A 14104-nucleotide genomic window follows, 5' to 3' on the forward strand; every position below is an offset into this window, starting at 1 on the left:
AAGCTAAAAACCTATTCTGCTAATTCCAGGTCATATTCACCAGGACGCTTTTTCTCAGGAGCCCAGTGCAAAGGGGAGACGCTATAAAATATGTACCTAACAAAGCTTGTCAGCGGCTTGAATAGAGCAAACCAGTCCAGATCTGAGAATCCTAGGAAATAAATGAAGTTGAACATTTACTGCCAACAACCCTGTCACAGGGGCCACAGACAACTGGAGCCATGCAGCTGGGGAGGGGAGGAGTCTGTAGCCAGAGAAGGCAGTGGAACGCACCCAGGTCGGATTATTTATGGTGTGCTGATGAAGCTGCAACTTTCCATATGAGGAACAGCTTAACAGGGGAACAGTCAAGCTAAACCAGGAAGTGGTCCAGTAAGAGAGAGAGAGCGAGAGAGCAACAGAAGCGGACGTGAATAAAAATGACAGGTAATAAAACAATACAAATCGAAAATGCTGTAACTTTCAGAAATAATTTAGGGCCAAAAGAGGAGGGGGAAAAAATCTAGTTTTGCTGGCACTGGGACAATTTTCCAAGAAGCAAAAGACGTGAAGCAAAATGAATGTGCTGAATTTAAGATCAAGTTTGTCTCCATGCCTTTCTACCTACAAGTTTGGTTGCTTCTAAGGCTGCTTTATACATAAAAAGGAAAGTGGTAATTTTGTTATTTAACTGATATATCCTTTTTTTTTTTTTCAACAAACATCTGCTGTGTGCCATTCCATGTCAGGCACTGGACACTGTAGGGCTCTGTGCTGAACCTCTGTTCACAGGTAGAGTTCCTGCCCTCATGAGGCTTATTATCCAGTGCGAGAGGTGGACAAGTCCACCCTCAGCTTCTGGACAGCAAGGTGGGTACTATGATCACAGCTAGAACAGGGGCAAGGGCAGGGCCGAGGGGCAGCTGCAGGAAGGAGGTACAATCTGGGCTGAGACCTGAGGAATACAAGCCCCAAAGTGAAGGCTGGAATGGAAATAATTGAGTGAATTTTGCTTTTTTATTCTGATTGAATAGACAGTTACCAAACCTGCATGTAATCCAAATCCTAGTTTTTATTTAAAAATTAAAGTGCATTTCATGCAAAAATGCAAACTTCTGTGGTTCCTAGTAGTTTCCATTCCTGAATTCTGTACTTAAGATCTGTCACTCAAGCTTTCTACAATTATCTTTTATATGGTACAAAATACCTCTTCTCCCAAGTCTGGCCAAAAGCCTAATAAATCTCAGCCACCAGTTACCACATGGCCCACGGGTGCCAGGCATTTCATGTGTGTCTCTTTGACTCTTCACAACAGTGCCTTGAGGTAGGACCGTCACTCGCATTTCACAGAGGAGGGAATGGAGCCTAGGAGAGGGAACTCTCTCAAGGCCACACACAGTTAAGTATGAGAGCACTTTGTTCACCACACCACCTCTGGCCTAAGTAGACAGGTTGGGACTGTTCCGGTAACATTTCTACCCCAAGAAAGGTTCTGAGCTGTTCCCAAAGTAACTTTAGCTAAGTACTCTCTCACCTTCCTGCCTCCCTGAGAGGAAGCCCTCTTCCCACCATTCTCAGTGAAGCACTACTAATAAGGGCCAGACACTCCTTATTTTGGAGGCGCTGGGGCTGTCTGTGTTGTAAGGCAGGGGAGTTTTGAAAAGCTGAGAACCTAACACTGTACCACAAATGAACCCATACACACTGACTTCCAGAGAGGGTCCTATGCCCCACAAGCTTCCTTCTCTTAAAAAAAGAATTTTCTTAAAGATGAGTGTCACTTTTCCATGGGTCCCCACCTGCGCCCTTGCTCTCTGCATGGATCAGTCTCGTTGAGTTGCCTAAATTTAGTTAGCATATTGGGGCCGCTGCTCTGAGATGCTCTGAAATGTGGATACAGCCAGAGTGCTGAATCATGAGCCCGTCATATCTTCTCCAAACCTTTGCTCTTTTCCCCATTCCTCACTGTGCTTCTTTCCAGAGACTGCCTATGACTTTGCTGTAAGAATATGTGGAGAGATACGAGCCACAGTTGGGTCCCTCCACAACCTAGGGGACTTCAGACTTTCCACGAGTGCTGGGTGGATACACTCTGTCCCCACACCTCTGTCTCCATACGCACTCCACACTCACTACTCTGCCTTGGCCAACGGGCCAGCATTTTTAAAATATGACTTCGCATCTGAGGATTGAGCAGTCTATAAATTATTCCATAGTCTGAATTCAAGTTCCACGGTTTGAATTCAAGTAGTATTCTTTGTAGAAGCCATTTGGTGATGTCTTCAAGATAAGTCTTTCAAAAAAAACTGGGAACTGGTTTGAATGGTAAAGAGATTTCATTATTAACCCAGAGTTTTAAAACTATCAAACAGTGGAGGTCTGATATTCCCTATTCGAAACTGGGTAAAGCATGATAGATAGACAAACCACAACACAGTCTATCCCTACTCTCTTCTCAAATTTACAAAACCATTTGCAAAAAGACAAAGCTTTCTCTTTTTGTACTATTTGAGGCAAATCATGTCTATGAACACTGGCTTTTAAAACTGGACATTAAAAAAAGATTTAAGATCCACTAGCTTGTCAATTAGAATTTAGTTCTCTGTTTACTTCCTTGAGCACAAAATATTATGAACATGCCTGGGCTGAGCTTCAGCAAACAGGGCTGGCCACACGTACGGTGCTTTCATCCAAGGCTGCGATTATCAGTAGGATAAGTGCTGAAAGTCCACTTTCTGAGAAAATGATTTTGCAGCCAGAACGGCCAGAAACTTCAAATGACAACTTTACTGATTCGAGGTAATTTCCCAGGAATTTAAGAGGCAATCATTTACTCTTGACTTTCAAAGAGAACCTGGGCTTGAAAGGCACAGTTTCATCTAAAATTGATCAGCTAGCGACAACCCTCTGAAGTTACTTGGGAGTGAGGGAAAGCAGTTGAGACCTCTATACATCTGGACTGAACTATCTAGTTCACTTTCCAGGTTGTAAATTTTCTGTCCCAAAGACTACTTGAAAATAACTTTTTACCAAGCAAATGGATTTTTTATTAGCTGAAGTACTAAATTAAAAAAAAATTATTTTGATATGGAACACTACAGCTGTAAGACTTGCCAACAACGAATCTTCAAGGAAATGTGCATTTCAGAACATAGCAAAATCACAAGAAACAAAAATCTGAATCCTGAAAACATGGATTTCAAATTATTGCAAATGACAATCTTATTCAAATTCTGCTCTATATCATATTCAAATAAACCAGAGAATTTAATAAACATCAGCATTTACCATCTAACGTGATGCTGTGGTTGAGACTAAAAGGGTTTTGCTGCCTGGAAATTTTTGACATTCATCAATCTACATAAGCAGAAAACATCTGAACGGAAGTAAAGACACATACACACGTTTTCACTGAGAGCTGTATTTGAAGAACAGCCTATACTCCTCTAGATTTCAATCTCCAAATTTTGATATTTTTATTTATTCTGAAAGTCTAAGATATTAAGAATCAGTACATATGATTTTAAATTAAGACTGCATATGGTTAGAAAAAATGCTTTGAGAACATGTATTTTATTTCCTAAGACAATAAAACCATGTACAAAAATCACTTCTGTTCACTCACGCTGATCTTGTGTTGTCTGATCTTTGTGATGAAGCACCACCATAAAGCATGAAGCTCTGAGGAAAGGTGGTGGCAGAGCTCTCTCCTTAACCCCGGCCTGCCTTGGGGTTTCATTTCTCAGCTTCACTGGAAAGTTCAATCACTCCCTGGTTGGAGACTGTATTGAAAATAGCCCACAGTTTGGAAGGGTCCTCACAGTTATGCTGGTGCTCCCAGTGGAGGAGGAGGTCCTCCTTCTGCCCCAGGACCTCTGCACAAAGGAGGCAGTTAAAGCCTGAATGGGACCACAAGAGGACCCTGTGGAGGCCAGGACACTCAGGGCCCTGGCGGGTTTCCCTCGGCTTGTTGGTTCCTGACTGGGACCCTTCCTTTTCCATAAGCATTTCCATGCCATTCTGATGATGAAGGTGGAGCTGCCTTTTCAGTCTCGGGCATGCGTGTGACTCCTCTTGGGAGGAATGAGGCTTCTCCGGCTTCCCTCTCTCAGGATGCCGTTTCCAGCTGGGGCTAGCGTGCTGCAGCAGCTCTTCCTGAGTCCCATTGCTTCCTGGTAAGGTCCCCTCTTGCAGCCTGCCCTGAATTTCCTCTCCGTGAACATAGAGCAAATGAAACTTTATTTCTGCAAAAGACTGAGCAGTGATTTGACAACGGCCACATTTGATTTGCAATTTGACCTCATCTGCCTGGTTGAGAAGGAAGTCTTCTTCCAGGTTGGACTTATTTTCCCTGAAAAGGGCAAAAATAGTGTACATAAGATTTCATGGAAAAACACAATTGGAACCTTCCCTCTCAGTTCACAGCCTTCAGGGATCTAAAATACACACTGACGAGAAAGACAAGGGCTGGGGTAAACAGAGAGCGCCTGGAAAGACAAAGGACCGCAGTAAACACCAACTGTCACTCCTGCTTGTGGCCACGCATTTCTCCAGCTACCAGGTTCATTTAGTAAGAGTCCTTCTCTTCATGCATCTGTCCCAGGAGAGCTAACTTGTCCTTGGTTACCACAGGGACAGGAGCAATCACATGGAAGAGTCGCGTAATAGCAGGTGAAGGTTATGCGAGCACCTTCGGCTCTGTTGAAGGTAACAGTCCCACCCTACCCGCTGTGGCTCTCCCTAACCTTGAGCACCAAATGTAGTTTGGATATTGTACCTAAAAATCAAAATCTAACTACAGGAAAACAAGGAAGTGAGGTTTCATGGTTCATTAGTGAAAGGCACAGAGGTCTTAAAGGGGACAGAAATGTCTAAGAAAAAGGAGAAACTATAGAAAAGCAAGGAAGAAAGAGGATGGGGGCCCTTACTTCTACTGAACATGATAGAATGAGCCGCAGTTGAATAGAAGGTACTGAGAGCAACTGGGACAACTGAGGAAAAGAAGGGGCAGGGATTGTCGAGCCTGGAGAAGGTTTACTTCTCATGATGCTGAAGAGAGGGAATGCCATGAAACGCTCTCAGTCACCTCAGTGGAAACAGATACACACAACTCAAACGGAAGCCGTTTTCCAGCTTCACGACTGTTCTCACTCCTGCCTGCCAGGCTTCCAAATTACTTAGCTTATTTGTTTATAATGATGGCAGGGGCAGGCCATCTGGAGTGGCCACTGCCATCACACAGGCTGCCACAAGGAGGTGCGAGGCGGTGGCAGGAGGGGCAGCAGTGTGGCGGTAGGACCCCTGTGCCCTACATCCCCAAGGCATGACTGTGCTATCCCCATCCTCACATGGCTGGACAGGACTTGCTCCCAAGCCTGGGAGCCTCTGCTCTGGCCTCAACCCTGTTCCCTGCCATGTCTCAGGAGCCAGCAAGCACCCGTCTGAAGGTGCAGCTGGGACTTGGGGGGTTGGCCCTGAGAGCATGGGGTTCATCTGTGTGGGGCTGGCCAGGGCCACCATGCCGCCTGCACCTCGCCTGCTGTTGCTGTGGGGAAAATGTGGACAGGAGGTGGGCAGTCCCTGAAGCCCACTGTCCTGGGAGCTGTAGCAACGGGGCCAGGGTGAGTCACCTGCCAGCAGGGGAAACAGCACAGTGGGGCAGGAAGGAGTGGGGAGAGAGGGGCCCTGAGGTGGAGCTGGGCCAGAGGCAGTGTCAAGCTCCGTGGAGCCGAGTGGGAGCTGGGGTGGAGCAGCAGCCCTGCCCCTTCCAAGCTGGCGGGGTGGGAGCTTCCCAGGTGCAACCGCAGCTGCCCAAGCCGCAGCTGTGACCCGGCACCCCTGTGCTCTTGGAAGCTGGGAGCAGGTGAGAGCCCTCCTGCCCTCCCAAGCATCACTGTAGCCACCCTCCTGTGGCTGCAGATCCAGGCATCTCTGTACTCTCAGGGGTCTGGGAAGGCCCCTTTTCCCACACAGGCTCAGCAGTGCCTGCTCCTGCTGCCTGGCTTCTCTCTGCTGTCAGCACCTGCTCCAATCTTAAAAGTAAGGTTGCAGCTGAGCCTGGACACTGCTGCAACCTGGCTGGGTGTGCACACGCCTGAGGCAGCGCTGACATGCCAGCCCCCTACCACTTCAGTCCACTCCGGACTTTGGGTGCCAATGAGCATGGGAGGGAGGTTAACAAGAGGGCACTCCAAGCTTCCCAGGGTATCCAAGCTTCTGGAGGATAGCTTGGTGCTGGCCTGCAGGTGCCCCTCAGCACGAACAGCCTGGGTGCCATAAACAGAAGCAGGAGGCAGAAAAGTTCCTGAGTGGAAAGGGGCAGGTCCCTGGTGAAGTCCCACCTTCAAGCCAGGGAAGCCCTGAAGTTTGGGGGCCAGGCTGCCAGTCATGTGGACTGGAGTGGGAACTTGTGGTACTTTTCTGGGCCTGTCCATGACCACCCATGGACCAACTGGCGTGCACTTCCTCCCCTCTGAGGCCCATAAAAGCCCTGGACTTAGCGAGACTTGAAAAGACAATGGGACGACCAGTGGCAGAGAGCTACGCTCTCTGCTAAGAGCTGAACGCTCATCAGGACAACCTGAGTATAGAAAGGAACTGCCCCCTGCAGTTCAACTCTTTAGCTGTTCTATTGCTCAATAAAGCTCCTCATCTTGCTCACCCTCCACATGTCTGTGTACCTCATTCTTGCTGAACGCAGGACAAGAACTTGGGACCTGCCAAATGGTGGGGCTAAGAGAGCTGTAACACAAACAGCCTGAAACACACCCCTTGCTTGTCACATTGTAGGTGAAGAGGAAAGAAAAGCCGCATCCTTTTGGAAAGCTCAGACCTGGGAGCTCCCTGAGCCAGGGCTGTGACTCTCTCCTTAGGCCCTGAGGTTACTGGGGTATCCAAGCTTCTGGGCAACACTGTGTTCCCGGTGCCAGCCATGGAAGCTGCGTGCAATATGCCTGGTCCAGCCGTGGGCTTGCAGGGAGCTGGCACCTAGAGCTCCCTGCCCTGCAGCAGCTGGTGTGCCTGCCTATGTGCAGTGCCTGCCCATGTTCGCTCACACACCCCTTGCCATTCTGTGCCTGGCTCGCCCTTGGCAGGCATGTGATCTAGGCTGACAGCGTGAGCCGAGTGCAGTCAGCCAGGCGGAGTGGGTGGAAAGAGCCTAGTGGGCCAGAGCAAAACTCAGGCCACTGCGCCACTGGCCACAGAGGTTTCCAGCTGGTGAAGAGCCACCACAAGGATCCCGTAACAAAAACACTAGGAATCAATGCCTGCAAAAAGGAATGACACCAGAAAGAACTAACCCGACCTGATAAGAAAAATAGGGCAAATGAAGGCGGTGGGGTGTAGCCACCTTGAGGTAGAGCCAACATGACAGACCCACCCACTCTGAGTCCCACCATGGGTCATGCCGCATTTTGGGGCAAATGATGTTGTTTAAAATGTTGCAGATTCTGTGAATGTAATTTTGGGAGAAATTACTTGTAAAGACCTCTGGAACTATATACAATAATTTACAAGATAGATTAGGGTAATGACAATCATGGATGATCAGAAACCAGAGAGAAACGAGATTCTTCTTCACAGAACTAGGAGGTATAGATAGCTACTATATGAAATCTTAATCCAAGAGATGTTTTGTAAACTCTCCTTTCTGAATATGAAATCTTCCCCTCTTCCCCAAATCCAGACCGTCTTGCTGGGCTTCCATCCGTCAGCACTCACCTCTCCAGCGATCCCTCTGCGCCTCGCACACTCAGGTCTCTGTTCTTTGGTACGTCTCCCGGCTGCAGTTCACTGGTTGCGGGCTCAGTGCTGATCACAACTCTATGCACTTCTTTCAGATGGCCAAAATAGACTCGGATGTGACCAAACACTTTTGCACAAAACTCACAACACATGAGTTTCTTCAGACGGTTCTCACCATGATGAAGTTTCATGTGTGTGCTCAGGCTGCCAGGATGGACGTAGGACTTGCGACAAATCCGACAGCTGTAAGGCCGTCTGTTGGTGTGTGTATTCATGTGGTCTCGAAGGTGCTGTTTGAACTGGAAGTGGTGGTTACAGACATGACATCTGTGCCAAGGCTTCTTAACGCCAGAGAATCCATTTCTGAACACAGAGCTGGGCTTAGGGGAAGGGCTGTTGTCCTGCTTATAGCCAAGGTATTTCGGAGTGAGTGAATTATTTAACAAAACGTCCTGTCCTAGGCCCCCAAACATCTGGGATTGCAGTGTAGTTGGAGAAGGCAGGGGAGCCAAGGTGGATGTGGCCATGATAGGTTTGGGCATAATGCTACGATATTTCTTCATGGCCCCTGGCTTTTGGTCTCTGCATTCTTGGGGATCAGTTTTTACTCTTTCTTTACCATCTCTACATTTATTAATGATACATTTCCTCCTTCTTCCCGGAAATGCCAAAATTTCATCTGCTACCTTCCGTTTTCTTCCTTTTCTCTTTGCTGCTCCACTGTTCAGTTTCGTGTTGTGGCTGAGATCAAATTTGGTGGGTGGACAAAAGGCACTTTCACAGGGACTCTCCTGTGACACTTGTGGAATAGGCATCTTGCTTGCCACTTTGGCAGCTGTATTAAAGCCTTCTGTGGCGGAGGGTATCTTATCACAGTCTGCCTTAGGTCCTGGTAAACAATAACCTGTGATGTTAGTATCTGATTTGGTTTCGTAAACCTCCGCTGTCTTCATTCTTGAGTAGGGTGGGATTGGCAGTTTCCCTCTGGGGACTGAAGAGATAAACTGAACTGCATTGCCAAGAATGGTTGCTGATAAACCAGTCATGGTTTCTGCAAGATCAACTTGTTGTTTAAGTTTTTCACTGGCAACAGCAGAAGGTTTAGTAGACGTTTTCTTGCTTACAAAATATACTTTCCCTGAAAGATTTGTGAGGTCCTGCTTGGCAGGCTCCTCTGGTGTGGATGATGCTGGGGTGGCAGGAGGGTTCGGACTGCCATGGGTGTTGGCCACTGGTGGTCTCAAGTCCCCATGGTCACTTCCACTGGTCAGTGCAGCTGTGCCGATGCTGGCTGGGGCTTGCTCTAGTGATGGCACTTCCTCGAATGGACTGGGTTTGCACAGGAGTTCAGGGTGGTGAGGTGGGGAAGGGGACATCTGAGGACACAGTTGGGATTGGGCAGGAGCTTTGCTAGAGCCACTCTTAGGAAAGATCAGGATGGGTTTCTTTCTTGATCCTTTGCTATTTCTTGGGGGTTGATATCGAGGAATAGGAAGTTTCACGTTTTCAGGTAGGGATATTCTGGGTTTCTCAATTGGCTGGGCTGAGGCAACATGTGGCAGAGCAACAAGAGAAAATGTCCCCTCCTGGCCAGCAACCTGCATCAGAGCATAGTTCTGGGGAGACATCCCCAGCGGCTTGGAGTCGAAGGAGGATCCCAGATTCACCCGATCAGAGAGTGATGGTGAATGACATAGCACCATTCTGGATGTTAGGACTTTGGGCACAATTTTGGGTGCAATGGTCCTAAACTGACTCTTATTCTGCAAACCCTTCTTATTCTGTGTTGTTCCAGAAGGGATGTTTGATTCACCTGCAATGAAAAATAAAACAAAGAGTTACTATATGTAACTGTCCTATTAGTGAGACTTCAAACAAGCAGCATCTTATTTACTCTGCCCAGAACAGATTCCTTGACCGATCTCCAACTCTTCTAGACAAACTCTTGTGTCCCTCAAGACCAGCTTGAAGATCACTCCCTGCCTACCTTCCGCAAGGATTACTATACTCCTCTATGGCTCCCTAGCTCCTAATATGCAATTTACCATTTTCCGTAATAATTATGTGTTTATGTGTATCTCTACTACTCAACACTGCTTGACAGTGAAGATTCCATCCTTCTCATCCGTGTATTCCACAAATCCATCCTCTCCATTTAACCTGTCCCCACTCATTTTCACAAACAGGGGCAACCCGACGTTCTTTCCTGATCTCTTGAGGTGCAAAGGCTCTTGTCTGGAATGTTGGGCTATGTATTTTCTTATTTTCTATACACATTCTGCTTTTCCAATTAAGCTTAAGCTTTGTGAGGGTAAAGCCTATATTCAATTCATCTTGATATTTCCCACTGTATCCTTTGTATGAAACAAGCGTTTCTTGTATCAAGCTCATTTTTCATTCAATTTCAGAATACACCATTTGACCCACTGGCAGTGCAATCTGTTTTGCACAGTGGATGAATTCCAGACTGAATGCTAGCTTTGTTGCTGTTTCCCCATGTGACTTGTGAATTTCCTCTCACACTTTTCAAACTGTTTATGTGTGCTTTTGCAATTAAATCACCAGTATTTAAAAAGCTGATGTGACACCTTTAAAAAATATTGACCAAAAACACAAAGATACAAAGTGATAAGTGAAGATACAGAGACAACATGAAAAATATGTGAATGGCACAAAAAGCACCTTCTAGGATACTAATAGGAACAAATTTAACTGATAGAATAACATTTCATTCTTTCTGGATTTATTAGCCTGACCTATAAGACCAATTACTCCTACCCTAAGAGAACAATTAAGGAAACATTTTGGTACCTTGCTTCTGAAGACTGAAGTATCTATTTTATTCTCTGAGGTCTCCAGGTCACAAGACATGGATGTAGAAAAATTTCTAATTTCTAAGTATCTCATATTAATCGAACTTCAATTCACATTTACTAGGTACCTACATTATTCCAACTATTAGTATTCCAAGGACTGGCTAGTGCAAGCTCACAATCCCTTTTCTGAAATTTTTGGAGTAAGATACAGTTTGGAATTCACATTTACAAATTTTGGAAAGTGGTAAGATGCATATACCAAATGTTACATAACTCCCAGCAGAATCAGCAAGGCACCCATAATTGAACCTGTTACCACTTCTGTAGCAAAATATGCAAATATTCACAAGCAAGACAAATGAAGATTTTAAAACTGTCTTATTTCAGTTCAAGTTTTTGCTTCTGAATGAGGTTGGTACCCAACTTTTGATGAACTTCTGTTTTCAGAGTTTTTACATTTTAGAACTCATGGTTAAGAAACTGAAGACTATCTATTTAGAGGATACAAGGTAGGTAGCAGACAATCTAGTGAAACAGACAATTGAAATTGTAAAATTGGCCAGGCATGGTAGCTCACGCCTATAATCCTAGCACTTTGGGTGGCCGAGGTGGGTGGAACACTTGAGGCCAGCAGTTAGAAACCAGCCGGGCCAATGTGGTGAAACTCCGTCTCTACTAAAAAATACAAAAGAATTAGAGGGGCATGGTGGCGGGTGCCTGCAATCCCAGCTACTCAGGAGGCTGAGGCAGGAGAATTCCTTGAACCCTGGAGGCAGAGGGTGCAATGAACTGAGATCACGCCACTGCACTCCAGCGTGAGCAACAGCCTAAGCGAGACTCCCTCTCAAAAAACAGAAAAGAAAATGTGAAATCAACCTTGATTTTAATGCCTGTGATGAGTGAATTAACAATTTTAGCAGGAAGTTGATTCTTTCAGCAGAAATGACACCCCTCTAAATAAGCAAACTAGTAGAAATAAGTTGAAATTTATATGGACCAGTTTATTTTTAGAAAGTAATTATTGTTTTGTGAAGAAAAAGGAGGTTATAAAACATAGTTCATAGGACAGCCTGCACGAGAGTAAGAAGTACACAGACTAGGGCTATGGTCTGGAAAAATCAGACAAAGATAGTCATGTCATTTGTTGTTTTCCTTGTTAGTTTTGTTACCATGAATTCAGCTTATGAGTAAATTGAGTGGTAAATCACTTCACAATAGTCATCTATATGGATTGCTACTTCTTCCTACACAATTTTACTTTTTTAAGTTTTCTTTTCATTGCCTTTACATTTAAATGTTTTTCATTTTAAACCTCACCTTCTCATCTTTTCTTTTAAAGTACCAAAATAAGTTGTAAATAAATACTTTAAATCAGGATAGATTTTGCAGAAGGCCTAAAATTATTGATGGCTTTTGGTTACCTAGATATGTGGCTTATTAAATAATTACATTAACAGTAATAATAATCTTTGCATTTACACAACAGATCTGGGGTATTGAAGGGAGGGAAAATATTGAGTCATTTATCACTAGTTCTTCCTTCTAGTTGAGCAGAAAAGATTTACTGCAAGATGAGCTAGAACAAAGGCTTAGTAACACACTCTCTTTGAAGGATTATGTGACAATAACACATCACAGCCTAAGATCTATGACTCACTCCTCTTCTCAAATCTGTCCAGTGGCCCATTCAGAGTAAAGCCAAAATCCCTGCAATGGCTTAAAAGGCCTTAGGCCTAAAAAGTTTCCTGGGAGCCTCTCTCACCTATTTCCTCCACTCACTCCACTCCAGCTGTGGTAGCCTTTTTGCTGTTCTGGGCATGCACCTCCTGAGAGGATGCTCCTGGCTGGGAGGAGCCCTGGCAACTCCTACCACCCCGGACAGTCTTCCCTCAATAAATCCCCAGTGCTTGCTCCATCATTTCCTTCAAGGTATTACTCAAATGGCTTCTTCCCAAAGAGCTTCTTCTCTGATGACCTTACATAAAACCATATCTCATTGTGAACTCTCTGCTCCCTCTTCCCGTTTAATTTTCTCTAGAACATATGCTCCATCTATGGCCAGGTGCAGTGGCTCATGCCTGTAATCCCAGCACTTTGGGAGGCCGAGGCAGGTGGATCACGAGGTCGAGAGATCGAGACCATCCTGGTCAACATGGTGAAACACCGTCTCTACTCAAAATACAAAAAAAAAAAATTAGCTGGGTATGGTGGCGTGTGCCTGTAATCCCAGCTACTCGGGAGGCTGAGGCAGGAGAATTGCCTGAACCCAGGAGGCGGAGGTTGCGGTGAGCCGAGATCACGCCATTGCACTCCAGCCTGGGTAACAAGAGCAAAACTCCATCTCAAAAAAAAAAAAAAAGGTTTCCAGAAATGAAACCAGATAACTTTATAGAGCCATACCAAAAGGGAGTGAGCTAATTATGATATATTTGAAGTTAATATGCTTCAACTGATCTTCAAACGTCTCTACATTATAGTGGAAATAAAATCACACAGGAAGAGCAAGGGCATTCAAAGGAAAAGGAGGCCACTGTGGTCTGGGAACAAAAGGACACTCCTGAGCTCTGTCCCGGCAGTGTGAGCAGTCTGGGCAACCTCAAGTGACAGAGACCCAGACGACTGGTATGATGTCTGCCAAACTGAGTCTGTGCTCCTCAAGGTCCCTGCAATTTAAAGAAGTAGATGCTGCAGTTCATGATCAATGAGCTAATCACAAAGAGTTTGTGGGGTAAAAAGATAAGGTCTTGTTGAGTAAATTTAACTTACTTATGCCTGCCTGGATCTATCAGAAAGTATGTACAAGGGTGAGGGTCTCCATGAAGGTGGTGTTGAGCCCAGTTTCTCAGAATCATTAAGGATAGGAAACAAAACCAAGGTGTTAATAGAAATACAAGGCAGGAGAAAGACAGCAAGGCCACAGAAACAGAAGGGAAAAAACCCTGGTAATTACTTAAATGTCCACCAACAGGGTGCTAATAAGATAGTCATCCAACCATACAATGTAATACCATACAGCAATAAAAATGAAGAATGAATCAGGGTGGTTTGGAATACTCTCCAAGACAGGAGATGTACAGTATGCTATCACTTGGATTGACAAAAATGAGAAGATACACACACAAATATATCCTTTATATGTGCAGAATATCTCTGAAATGAAACAAGAAATCAGGATTATGGTGGCCTTTGTTGGGTGGTGGGACCTGGGGGAACTAAGAATTCAGGAATGGGGTAAGTGCTCATTTCCCATTGAACACCCTCTGTGCCTGGCGCACAGGAGGTGCTTAGAAATACCTGTTTAATGAATGAAAGGAAAATGAAAGCTTCCCTAGTTGAATCAGTTTTAAAAAGTATCTTTTGGGATATTCGGGAGGAGTATGTGTCTATGCATAAATGACTGTCTAGATATACACACAGAGAAAGGCTCACGTCTTTTATTTTCCTTGACTACTTAACGATAAGAATTGCTAACCATCAGGGAAGTAATCTAGTAATCCGACAGGCAGTGCATGACTACCCGCCAAAGTCAAGTACTGACAAGTATTAGAACTCATTACCTCCCA

At 45.2% G+C, this 14104-nt stretch overlaps 1 protein-coding gene and 1 long non-coding RNA gene across 45 annotated transcripts in view; one reads left to right on the forward strand and one right to left on the reverse strand.

The window, feature by feature from the left end:
- Nucleotides 1-252: 252 nt before the first annotated feature.
- LOC128932560 (uncharacterized) lies at nt 253-6644 on the forward strand. 3 transcript variants are annotated; one of them, XR_008482523.2, is made up of 4 exons: nt 253-426; nt 729-849; nt 1295-1377; nt 1961-6644. It is a non-coding gene; the product is annotated as an uncharacterized LOC128932560 (long non-coding RNA). The 3 variants fall into 3 exon arrangements; XR_008482522.2 differs by having other exon boundaries at nt 253-849; XR_013519664.1 differs by having other exon boundaries at nt 253-1377.
- Nucleotides 3003-14104, reverse strand: part of ZNF438 (zinc finger protein 438) — a 168566-nt gene continuing 157464 nt past the window's right edge. For all 42 annotated transcript variants that reach the window (XM_078329769.1, XM_054258592.2, XM_078329759.1 and 39 more), the window contains 2 exons: nt 7702-9538; nt 3003-4330 (listed from right to left, as the gene is read on the reverse strand). In XM_078329769.1, the coding sequence (XP_078185895.1) occupies nt 3715-4330; nt 7702-9538 (2453 nt within the window). In that variant the 3' untranslated portion in view covers nt 3003-3714. The remainder of the gene's footprint in view (nt 4331-7701; nt 9539-14104) is intronic.

Source organism: Callithrix jacchus, chromosome 7 (genome assembly GCF_049354715.1).
Source record: "Callithrix jacchus isolate 240 chromosome 7, calJac240_pri, whole genome shotgun sequence".
Lineage (NCBI taxonomy): Eukaryota > Metazoa > Chordata > Mammalia > Primates > Cebidae > Callithrix > Callithrix jacchus.